The 10,841-nt window shown below is 40.6% G+C and overlaps 1 protein-coding gene across 7 annotated transcripts; it reads left to right on the top strand.

Moving 5' to 3' along the window:
* The first annotated feature begins 104 nt into the window (after positions 1 to 104).
* Positions 105 to 10,354, top strand: sf3b1 (splicing factor 3b, subunit 1). Of its 7 annotated transcripts, XM_079617847.1 has the most exons (27): positions 217 to 288; positions 1,009 to 1,181; positions 1,285 to 1,386; positions 1,540 to 1,654; positions 2,646 to 2,703; positions 3,277 to 3,331; positions 3,629 to 3,708; positions 3,833 to 4,021; positions 4,427 to 4,676; positions 4,764 to 4,976; positions 5,075 to 5,196; positions 5,292 to 5,489; positions 5,659 to 5,760; positions 5,840 to 6,019; positions 6,107 to 6,193; positions 6,303 to 6,573; positions 6,681 to 6,826; positions 6,955 to 7,101; positions 7,190 to 7,315; positions 7,401 to 7,622; positions 7,718 to 7,900; positions 8,011 to 8,122; positions 8,684 to 8,804; positions 8,882 to 9,013; positions 9,101 to 9,373; positions 9,468 to 9,684; positions 9,799 to 10,354. In XM_079617847.1, exons 7-27 carry the CDS (start codon positions 3,652 to 3,654, stop codon positions 9,955 to 9,957), a joined length of 3,507 nt encoding a protein of 1,168 aa, XP_079473973.1. In that variant the 5' UTR covers positions 217 to 288; positions 1,009 to 1,181; positions 1,285 to 1,386; positions 1,540 to 1,654; positions 2,646 to 2,703; positions 3,277 to 3,331; positions 3,629 to 3,651; the 3' UTR covers positions 9,958 to 10,354. The 7 variants fall into 7 exon arrangements, 6 of the variants coding, with proteins under 6 accessions (XP_079473971.1, XP_079473975.1, XP_079473974.1 ...); XM_079617846.1 differs by lacking the exon at positions 2,646 to 2,703 and having other exon boundaries at positions 200 to 288; XM_079617845.1 differs by lacking the exons at positions 2,646 to 2,703; positions 3,277 to 3,331 and having other exon boundaries at positions 105 to 288.
* The last annotated feature ends 487 nt before the right edge of the window (positions 10,355 to 10,841 follow it).

Here is a 10,841-nt window from a genome sequence, read left to right as displayed (position 1 = left end):
AGTGTGTTATTATAAATAGCTTGATAACCTATATCTTGGAGTGTGAAATAAAAATGTACGCACAAAGAAATCTCCCAAAAGCTACACTATGGCTACATTTCTCAAGCAGAGCGAGGGTAGACAACAGAATGTTGTTGACGTTTGCCAGCTGTGATGACGCTTTGTGCTCGTGCTCTGCGCATGCGCGTTTTGTGACCGCAGTAGAGTCGGATGTGCAGTCAAAGGCCTTCCGGTACTGAGGCTCACACAACAGCTCGAAAATGGCGCAGATCGCCAAAACACATGATGGTAAATTTGTTCAATTATTTCTTATGAATATATTACATTTTTTTGTTCATACACATATATTGTATTTGTGGTGCTATTTCTAGTCTTAAGAAGTGGAATTAGCGAGAATTAAGCCGAATTAGATCTGTGTGAGGCGGTGAATAGAATATGGCGTCTGATCGTTGAATAAAACCTGGCCGTGGCGCACATGAGAAATATCAACAAATCCTGCATCTGGAGATTTGTATTGTGGTTTATAGCAGAGATCTTTCTAACATTCACTTGCAGAAATGCGTATTACATTTTATGCTATTTGCCATTACTGTGTACATGTTAAAACACACTGGTTAAACACCGATGTACTGAAACCAAAATGGCGTTGCAAACAGTCAAACACAGAACAAAACTTGTCCCATTATATAATCTCTACATGGAGGTTTTGATTAAGTGTGGTTATTTCTAGCACTTTGTAGACATATGAGTTGTATTCATTGTCCAGTAATTTATTGCGCTTATGTTAAACGCATGGATCTTTATATTATGTAAAATAAACAACATTTATATACATGTTTACGCACTTTTGTCTATATTAGAAGATTGCTAAGTGTGTATGCACGTACATCTCTCTCTAGATATTATATATAGGTCATAGTAATTATGGTTCTCTTGATGGTTATATATAGTTGTAAGCAGTTTATAGGTATTTTGGGATTCTGATCTGTTTTTTCTTTTCTTTCTTAGACATAGAAGCTCAGATCCTGGAAATCCAGGAGATGAAAGCCGCCCTGGTAGAGGGAGCTGACCAGGGTGTCGGGCTTGATTCCACTGGATATTATGACCAGGAGATCTACGGAGGCAGTGACAGCCGTTTTGCCGGATATGTGACTTCAATTGCTGCCAACGAGCAGGAAGAAGTAAGCGATGACCAAATGCTTTTAATAGTTTTAGAAGAACCCATATCAAAATGTTTAAGTACTGCATGGTGGTGTTTTTGATCCATACTATTTTCAATTTCAGGATGATGATGAAGATTCTTCCACTAGTCTGCTTGGACAGAAGAAACCAGGATATCATGCACCGGTTGCAATACTCAATTCCATTCCTCAGTCAGATGAGCAGGTAATGAACAGATTTTCAAGTTCCAATATTCTTGTTTAGTTTTGTGAAGTCTTCAATAAAGTGTCACTTTTTTTTTTTTACCAAAAGCATTTGTTGTAGGATATAGAAGAAAACTGTGATTATACAATATTCTCTATTTTTCCCACCCTGCAGTATGATCCCTTTGCTGAACACAGACCACAGAAGATTTCAGACCGTGAGGACGAGTACAAGAAACGCAGACAAAAGATGATCATCTCCCCAGAGCGCCACGACCCGTTTGCTGATGGTAAATTTCACACCATCGTTCTCCTCTGTTTAATTTATCTGTCCATGCCGATCAGTATTTACTCTGCCCATGAAGTTCCGGTCCAGACTGGCCTTTTTGCTGCTTAACCCTTCGAACACCACCCAACAGCTTGCTCCCTGGACTCAACTGACCTGTAAGACTGTCTCAGTAAGACACGGATCATTTAATGGCATGCATTGAGAACTAATTATGATGGATTAATGATTATAAAGGAGTTGGGCAGCAAAGGTTTTGGGAGACAGTTGGTTGGGTGGTGTCATCTGTCCCATCAAGGCATAGGTTGCAGGTAGGTGTGTTGTTCGAAGGGTTAATGTATTTTTTTGTGTGAAACAGGCAATATAATAGTCAGGCACCTCCAAAAAAGACACTTTGAAGTAAAAGTTTATTATTACAAGAGGCTGCAGCGTACTGTGGTTTTGCAGTTACAGTTTTCTTTTCTGCTTTCTCTTGTTCCTTAATATATACTAGATGTATACCAGTTTGTTATAAACCTCTGATGTGTCAAAGTCAGTTGGTTTTTTGTAATTTCTTTCCAAACAAGAGTGGAACTCTAAATAAACTTGAGCCACCTGTGGAAAAACTTTAAAATTAACTGTTTACCGGTTGTAGTGTGTTAAAAAGCCAAACTGAACATCCAATGAAATGTTTTCCAGCTATTTTAGTATATTTAAACCTATGGCCTGTGGGTGCTCATACTTCTATAAATTAGCAAGAAGTTCAGAACATGTTTAAACAGGCTGCAGACTCTCAAAACGGCAACATTCAGGATCAGATTATAGGAGGTAATTGATTCTGGATCAGGCAAAACATCTTGCATGTAGTCCCAGATAGAGGCTTTACAAGCTTTACAAAACTGTTGTGTAAATATATTTCTATTTTATTATCATAAAATAGAGATATATCTATTGAAGAATCTGTGTGCCAAGATTCCACAGGCCCATACTAACTGTCCTTAATTTCTCTCCTACAGCAGTACTGCTATGCCAGTCCTGTCTGCACTCTCTTAAGGGTGCAGCAACTCGTCCTGTGTAGGTTATGGTCAACAAAAAGAAGCGTGTTTATCAGATAAATCAAGACCATAGTTGGTAGTTTTGCTTTGGTGTGAGGCCAGAGGGCCTTTTAAGGGGAATCACCATGGTTTCACAAAACCTTTTTTTTTTTTTTTTTTTTTTTTTTTTTTTTTTTAAATATGAAGTTATGTGTCATTTTTAAAGCCTCATCAAGGACAATTTTCTCAACTTCATGTCCTCCCTTCTCATTTCATTTTTTTTTTTAAACCAATTCATCATAGCTGTATTTTTTTTAATGAAACCAGATGCACAATTATGCACACAAATGTGCATTTTAAATCCTTAATTTGTTTCTGATTAATATTTTCAACGATTTTATTAGAATTCCCCAAAGTGTTCAGTGTCTCTGGCTGCAACACGTATAGTAAAATAAATTATTTTAGAAGTCGGTTTTGGAATACTACAAGGTTTTTTTCCCTTTTTTTATTTTTTATAAATGAGTGACAAGAACAGAACAGGTGGTATGCAATTGTGTGTGTGAGTTCAAACCCTTTTCCAAAGTGTTACTAATGGTAAAGAGAAATTTTCTAGGCTTCTTTTCTGCCGGTTGAAGTCTGACTGCAGAGGGACCCTTGGCACTGAAAGTGTACGTATTCTGGAGAGCGCAGCCCAGGACCCTGCATCAGTGATGGCTATATCCTCTCCTTATCTCCTCTTAAAAGCAACAGAAACCTCTTTGTACCTGCCTGTTCTTAATGTATGACTGTAAAGAGTGCTTAGCTTTTATTGTCTAGGGTTGTTTTGTGTTATGAGAGGACAGTAATTTAAACATTAAGGCCATCTATTCAGGGACAGTTGACTGTAGTGCTTTGTGTGTGAAAACACTGGTTTTGAGACTCATTTGACTGACGGTCTCGCATTTTGTTGGTGCTCTTTCGCATAGGGGGCAAAACACCGGACCCCAAGATGCAGGTCAGGACGTACATGGATGTTATGAAGGAGCAGCATCTGTCCAAAGAAGAGGTGAATGTGCTTGTCTTATAGTGAAACGCTGGTTTATAAGATGTTGCTGAAAAAATTAACAAGTACCTCGAGTTAAATTAAGAGCTTCTCCTTTGACTAAAACCTTTCATGTTACTTTCTCCAGAGAGAGATCAGGCTGCAGATGGTAGAGAAAGCAAAATCTGGAGAGCTGAAAGCAGTGAACGGCTCTGCTGCTTCTCAGGCTGCTGTGGCCAAACGCAAACGTCGCTGGGACCAGACAGCCGACCAAACCCCCAGCAACTCCACACCCAAAAAAATGTCCAGTTGGGACCAGGCAGATGGGTCTTCTGACGTGAGTCTGTTATCTCTAACAATATCAGGGCTGCAATGTATTGCAATCAGTCTGTAAAACATATGCTTACGAGTTTGTTTAAAGCACTTAATATAAAGCATTCTTATATTTTGGTAACTTGGTTCAAGCACCTTTCCCACAGAATGTTGAACAGTCTGTTTCCTTCACTGTATTTCAGATGTGTTGTGTACATACAAATGCACTACTCACTACTGTAAAGTGATGTGACTGTTGAATGTTTTTTTTGTGCACAACGTGCAGACATGATTCAATTTGTAAAAAAAAAAAATCATTATCGATTTATGGGTTTTATCAATTAGTTGTTGGAGCCTTAACAACATTATCCACTTACCCTTAGGCCACTTACCCAGGAATATTGCTAATCATGATCTTCTCTGTACCCAGACACCCGGACATACACCGGGACACACGCCTTCCAATAGTCGTTGGGACGAGACACCTGGCCGTGCCAAAGGTAGCGAGACCCCGGGAGCCACCCCGAGCACCCGTATGTGGGAGCCCACACCGAGTCACACTCCAGCCGGAGCTGCCACACCTGGTCGAGACACTCCCGGACATGCTACTCCCGGACATGGAGGCGCCTCTTCCAGCGTGCGCAAGAACCGCTGGGATGAGACACCAAAGACAGAGAGAGGTCTTTTATTTTGTCCTTTTTTTTTGTATTTTCTAATTGTAGACGTAAAGCAGAGTGATTTTAAGTTTTTTTTAATCTGTGTTTCAGAGACACCTGGTCATGGCAGTGGCTGGGCTGAGACTCCACGTACAGATAGAGGAGATGAGTCAGTGGGTGAGACTCCCACCCCGGGTGCAAGCAAGAGGAAGTCAAGATGGGATGAAACACCAGCCAGTCAGATGGGCTCTTCTACTCCTCTGCTTACCCCTGGAAAAACCCCTCTGGGAACACCTGCCATGAATATGGCCACGCCCACTCCAGGTACTGGACAAATGCTGTTGTTTATTTCTATTGTTGTTGAATGTGATGTTTTCTGCACCAATTTGTGGATGTTGCTGTAAAGTTTTCTATGTTTGCAGGTCATCTGATGAGCATGACCCCAGAACAGCTGCAGGCTTGGCGCTGGGAGCGAGAGATTGATGAGAGGAACCGCCCATTGACTGATGACGAACTTGATGCCATGTTTCCAGAAGGATACAAAGTATGTTATTATATTAACATATACAGGACACTTTTTGTTTCTGTCTAAAAATGTATTTATTGACATTCCTGATTTTCATTTGCCAATTCTACCAGGTACTGCCCCCACCAGCAGGATATGTGCCCATCCGCACCCCTGCACGCAAGTTAGCCGCCACCCCCACCCCCATCGGCGGAATGACTGGGTTCCACATGCAAACAGAGGACAGATCTATGAAACAAGTCAATGACCAGCCCTCTGGAAACCTGCCTTTCCTCAAGCCAGATGACATCCAGTACTTTGACAAACTGCTGGTGAGTCACATGTACACCTCGGATATCTCCTGTACAATATTGGGATACTTTAAAACTAATAATTTGTCATTTATGTTTTATTAATTTAGTTTAGTATTTAAGTAAAAATAATAAAATATCAAAATAAAATTAATTTTTTTGACCGATTATTGACCATCTCTGTTTGCAGGTTGAAGTTGATGAGTCCACCCTCAGTCCAGAAGAACAGAAAGAGCGCAAGATCATGAAGCTTCTTCTGAAGATCAAGAATGGAACACCTCCCATGAGAAAGGTTAGTATCCTTTCTTAAACTTGGTGGAGTGTAACATGTAATTTTCAAATATGATCTCTAACCAGCACTCTCATTTCAGGCTGCTCTTCGTCAAATCACAGATAAGGCCAGAGAGTTTGGTGCAGGACCCCTATTTAACCAGATCCTGCCTCTACTGATGTCTCCTACACTGGAGGACCAAGAGCGTCATCTCTTGGTGAAAGTCATCGATCGTATTCTCTACAAACTTGACGACTTGGTTCGACCATATGTCCACAAGGTAAGTCTGAGTTGCCTGTAAGCATCAATTTTAAATTATGAGAGGAGAAATGTATTTATTTTCTAACGTACCTGTATGTTCTTGCAGATTCTTGTGGTGATTGAGCCTTTGCTGATTGATGAAGATTATTATGCTAGAGTAGAGGGTAGAGAGATCATCTCCAACTTGGCAAAGGTAAGATGGTTGACTTCAAATAGCAAATATCATCTTTGGTTGATAACAGTATCCCATTGTTAACAGATCTTGATTTAATGAGTTAAACAAATCTACATTTCTTTCACAGGCTGCCGGTCTGGCCACCATGATCTCCACCATGAGGCCTGACATTGACAACATGGACGAGTATGTGAGAAATACAACAGCTCGTGCTTTTGCCGTCGTGGCGTCTGCCCTGGGCATTCCATCTCTCCTGCCTTTCCTCAAGGCTGTTTGCAAGAGCAAGAAATCCTGGCAGGCTCGTCACACAGGCATCAAGATCGTACAGCAGATCGCTATTCTCATGGGCTGTGCTATCCTGCCCCATCTCCGCAGCTTGGTGGAGATTATCGAGCATGGTTAGTATGGCCTTATGGTGAAGTCCGACTCATTTGTATGTTGGTGTACCAAAATTCTTTGACGTTGTCTGCTATATGGGCCAGTCTCAATCCATTGTTTCCCTCAGGTCTCGTGGATGAGCAGCAGAAAGTGCGAACCATCAGTGCTCTGGCTATCGCTGCCCTGGCTGAAGCTGCTACGCCGTACGGTATCGAGTCCTTTGATTCTGTGCTGAAACCTCTTTGGAAAGGTATCAGGCAACACAGAGGCAAGGTGAGCATGTATTTTGATCAATGGAAAATTTAAGTCATTGTGATTTTAATTTTTACCGTAAGTTTACTTTCAAACTTAGTTTTTGGGTTGAAAGGATTATTTTTAACACCATTTTTTTGTCTTCTCAGGGTCTTGCTGCCTTCTTGAAAGCTATTGGATACTTGATTCCTCTTATGGATGCTGAATATGCCAACTATTACACCAGAGAAGTGATGCTTATCCTCATCCGAGAGTTCCAGTCTCCTGACGAGGAGATGAAGAAGATTGTCCTCAAGGTGCGTCAGAAAAAAAAATATTCAGAAGCATTAAAAACATGATCTTTCATGAACATTTTAGGCTAACCTTTTTTCCTATATATTGTAGGTGGTGAAGCAGTGCTGTGGCACTGATGGTGTGGAAGCCAATTACATTAAAACGGAGATCTTGCCCCCATTCTTTAAACATTTCTGGCAGCACCGAATGGCGTTGGATAGGCGCAACTACAGACAGGTTTGTGAGCTCATCATTTAATTAGGAGTAACTAACCATGATCAATACACATTTAACTTTATTTGTCTTTTTATCCACTTTACAGTTAGTGGACACTACAGTGGAGCTGGCCAACAAGGTAGGCGCAGCTGAGATTATCTCCCGTATCGTGGATGACTTGAAGGATGAAGCTGAGCAGTACAGAAAGATGGTGATGGAGACCATTGAGAAAATCATGGGCAACCTTGGTGCTGCTGACATCGATCACAAACTGGAGGAGCAGCTTATTGACGGTATCCTGTACGCCTTTCAGGAACAGACCACTGAGGTGAGTTTAAGACTTTGCTGCAGTTAAACAATCCTGCTCCGTTAATCTTCTAATCGATATAGTTATAATACTTATAATTTTGCCTGTATCTCCAGGACTCTGTGATGCTGAATGGCTTTGGTACGGTGGTGAATGCCCTGGGTAAGAGAGTTAAACCATACTTGCCTCAGATCTGCGGTACAGTGCTGTGGCGTCTCAACAACAAATCCGCCAAAGTCCGTCAACAGGCTGCTGACCTAATTTCTCGCACAGCGGTGGTCATGAAGACATGCCAAGAGGTGAGGGAAGCCCTTATGTTCATTTATGGATGTGAAAATACTTGTACCGGTTTAATGAAACTACTTCTAGTGCTTAATAATGTATATCCTGCTCTGACATTTCCCTTTAGGAAAAGCTCATGGGCCATTTGGGTGTGGTGTTGTATGAGTATCTGGGAGAAGAATACCCAGAAGTGCTGGGTAGCATTCTTGGAGCGCTTAAAGCTATCGTCAATGTCATTGGTGAGTGTCAGCAAAATCACTTTATAAGTTGTGCCTGCTAGCATTTATGCGTTAATCCAAATTATTTGTAGTTTTCATCCGGAGCAGCAAAAATCACAAATAATTTTGAGGGGCTGATATCATTGACCCAAAGAGGAATGATTAATTAGTGCACTTTCTGATGGTGCTTTTTCACTTTCAGCATCTATTTTGTGCACATAACGTGGATAAACTACAACAGTAAACATGTCACCATTGTGGATGCACTTCACCATGACTGTAGCAGTATTCAAAATGTTCAACTGAAATATCGAGAGGCATCTTGTCATAGAGGAACTTTACTATGATTGGTTTCATTTTTTAACTGAAAACAATATCCTAGCTTACCAAGTTCAGTTACCCAAATATCTAAAACAAATTAGTATTGGTTTTTGGCTAAATGGAAACTTAAAATCAGATTTGGTTACATTTATTTTGGTGCGTCACATTTTGTTTTAATCAATGTTTAATAAATTTGAATATTGTTTCTACTGCTTTGCGTTCTTTTGACTTTGAATAAATGTTTAAATGTTCTGTTCTCAGGTATGCACAAGATGACACCACCTATCAAAGACCTGCTTCCACGTTTGACTCCCATCTTGAAGAACAGACATGAGAAGGTGCAGGAGAACTGCATTGATCTAGTGGGCAGAATCGCTGACAGGTAAGTCCTCAGAATTTAATCCGTTAACTTTTGAAAAATGTCAATAATGCCTCCTAAACGCATCTTATCCATTCCAGGGGTGCGGAGTACGTGTCTGCCAGGGAATGGATGCGTATCTGTTTTGAATTGTTGGAGTTGTTGAAAGCCCACAAGAAGGCCATCCGTAGAGCTACTGTCAACACTTTCGGCTACATCGCCAAGGCCATTGGGTAAAATCCTTCTCTGATAATGCAGAATCTGACATTAGAGGTGTGAAAATGTCTGATTTTAAATTTGTCCTGTTCCTAATCCTCTAGTCCTCATGATGTGCTGGCCACGCTGCTCAACAATCTGAAGGTGCAGGAGCGTCAGAACCGTGTGTGCACAACGGTAGCCATCGCTATCGTGGCCGAGACGTGTTCGCCATTCACCGTGCTTCCTGCATTGATGAATGAGTACCGTGTTCCTGAGCTTAATGTTCAGAACGGTGTCCTAAAGTCTCTGTCTTTCCTGTTTGAGTACATTGGTGAAATGGGCAAAGATTATATCTATGCTGTCACACCTCTGTTGGAGGACGCTCTGATGGATAGGTAAGGAAGTAGATTATTTCTTTTCACAAGACAGTTGCATGCAGATTGTTCTCAATAGCACTCTAACCTCCTGTATTTCTGCTCTCGGTCGCAGGGATCTCGTACACAGGCAAACAGCCAGTGCTGTGGTGCAGCATATGTCTCTGGGAGTTTATGGCTTTGGCTGTGAAGATTCTCTCAATCATTTGCTCAACTATGTTTGGCCCAATGTCTTCGAAACGTCTCCTCATGTCATCCAAGCCGTAATGGGGGCCCTTGAGGGTCTGCGGGTGGCGATTGGTCCCTGCCGCATGCTGCAATATTGCTTACAGGTACGTTTCACTTCCAACATGGAATCTGCACATTTGTTTGGTATTTATGTAATCGTTTTTCCATTGAGTTATGAAGACTTGTCTAATGGCGCAATGGTTTTTCTCCCTCAATAGGGTTTGTTCCATCCTGCTCGTAAAGTGCGTGACGTATACTGGAAGATCTACAACTCCATCTATATCGGCTCCCAGGACGCACTGATCGCACATTATCCTCTTGTCTTCAACGATGAGAAGAACTCGTTTGTTCGCTATGAGCTGGATTACTTCATGTGAATGTCTACCCTTACATGTGCACTCTCTCTCCTCCTATATCTGTCTATTTCATGGTTTATAGGACTTGGTCCATTTTTTATGTTCTCTGGTAGATTGCAACCAGTACCACAGATTGTGGTCTAAAATTTATTTCTTATTAAAGAACAGAAAAATGTCGAAAAAAAGAATCTGTCAAACGTGTCGCTTTTAGATCTTTGGATTAGACATTTCTGTTTTTACGCCGTGGCACCAAGCACAGTGACCGTAAAGGTAGTAGCAGAGTTTCTGAGGAATGTGATTCATGTCTTTTAACTTGAGACTTGTGCTGGTCTGTCAAGTTCACTCTTGCTCAGTCACATCTGTTCTTATTATAATGTTGCTTAGTTTGGCTGAATAAACGTTTGTGTATTAAAAGTGATTGAGCTCCTCTGTGATGTTTTTAATGGGTTAGCACAACCAAATAAAATCCTGATTTGATCTTTTTTTCTTTCTTTTTTTAATCCTTTTTTAAATGTTGTCTGAACAAACTAAGTTTTGTCACCTGCAAAATTTAAACTGGGAAAGTCATTACGGTACTAAGATTTGAATTTGAAACTCTAATCAGATTGGACTGCAGTGTGAACAAAGACATTTGATCAAAGAAGATTTCTAGCTTTTACCTGTAGTTAAATGCTAACCGCAAGACATTTTAAACCTAAAAGGTTTAATAAAAGCTTACCATATTTTTATATAATTTTTTTTTACAATATTTATTTTGATTTTCCCATTTCCTTGTGGAAGAATCTTGGTTAAATGCACCAATTATGTCTTTTTTATAACATCTCTTTTTTTATGAAATTGTAAACTGAGGTTTATCATGGGCTCATGTTTGAGCTGATCTTGACTAAAAAATATTCTCTAACGTT

This window comes from Phoxinus phoxinus, assembly GCF_949152265.1.
Source record: "Phoxinus phoxinus genome assembly, chromosome: 7".
In the NCBI taxonomy this organism is placed as follows: domain Eukaryota; kingdom Metazoa; phylum Chordata; class Actinopteri; order Cypriniformes; family Leuciscidae; genus Phoxinus; species Phoxinus phoxinus.
The sequence above is the reverse complement of the archived record's forward strand: the minus strand, read 5'-3'. Positions and strand labels throughout refer to the sequence as shown.

Excerpts from the sequence above, each read along its gene's own strand:
- sf3b1 (XM_079617845.1), top strand. The coding sequence starts at position 261 with ATGGCGCAGATCGCCAAAACACATGATG. Across the intron at positions 1,182-1,284 it reads CTGCCAACGAGCAGGAAGAA|GATGATGATGAAGATTCTTC; the intron begins GTAAGCGATGAC and ends TTTCAATTTCAG. Across the intron at positions 5,761-5,839 it reads GAACACCTCCCATGAGAAAG|GCTGCTCTTCGTCAAATCAC; the intron begins GTTAGTATCCTT and ends CTCTCATTTCAG.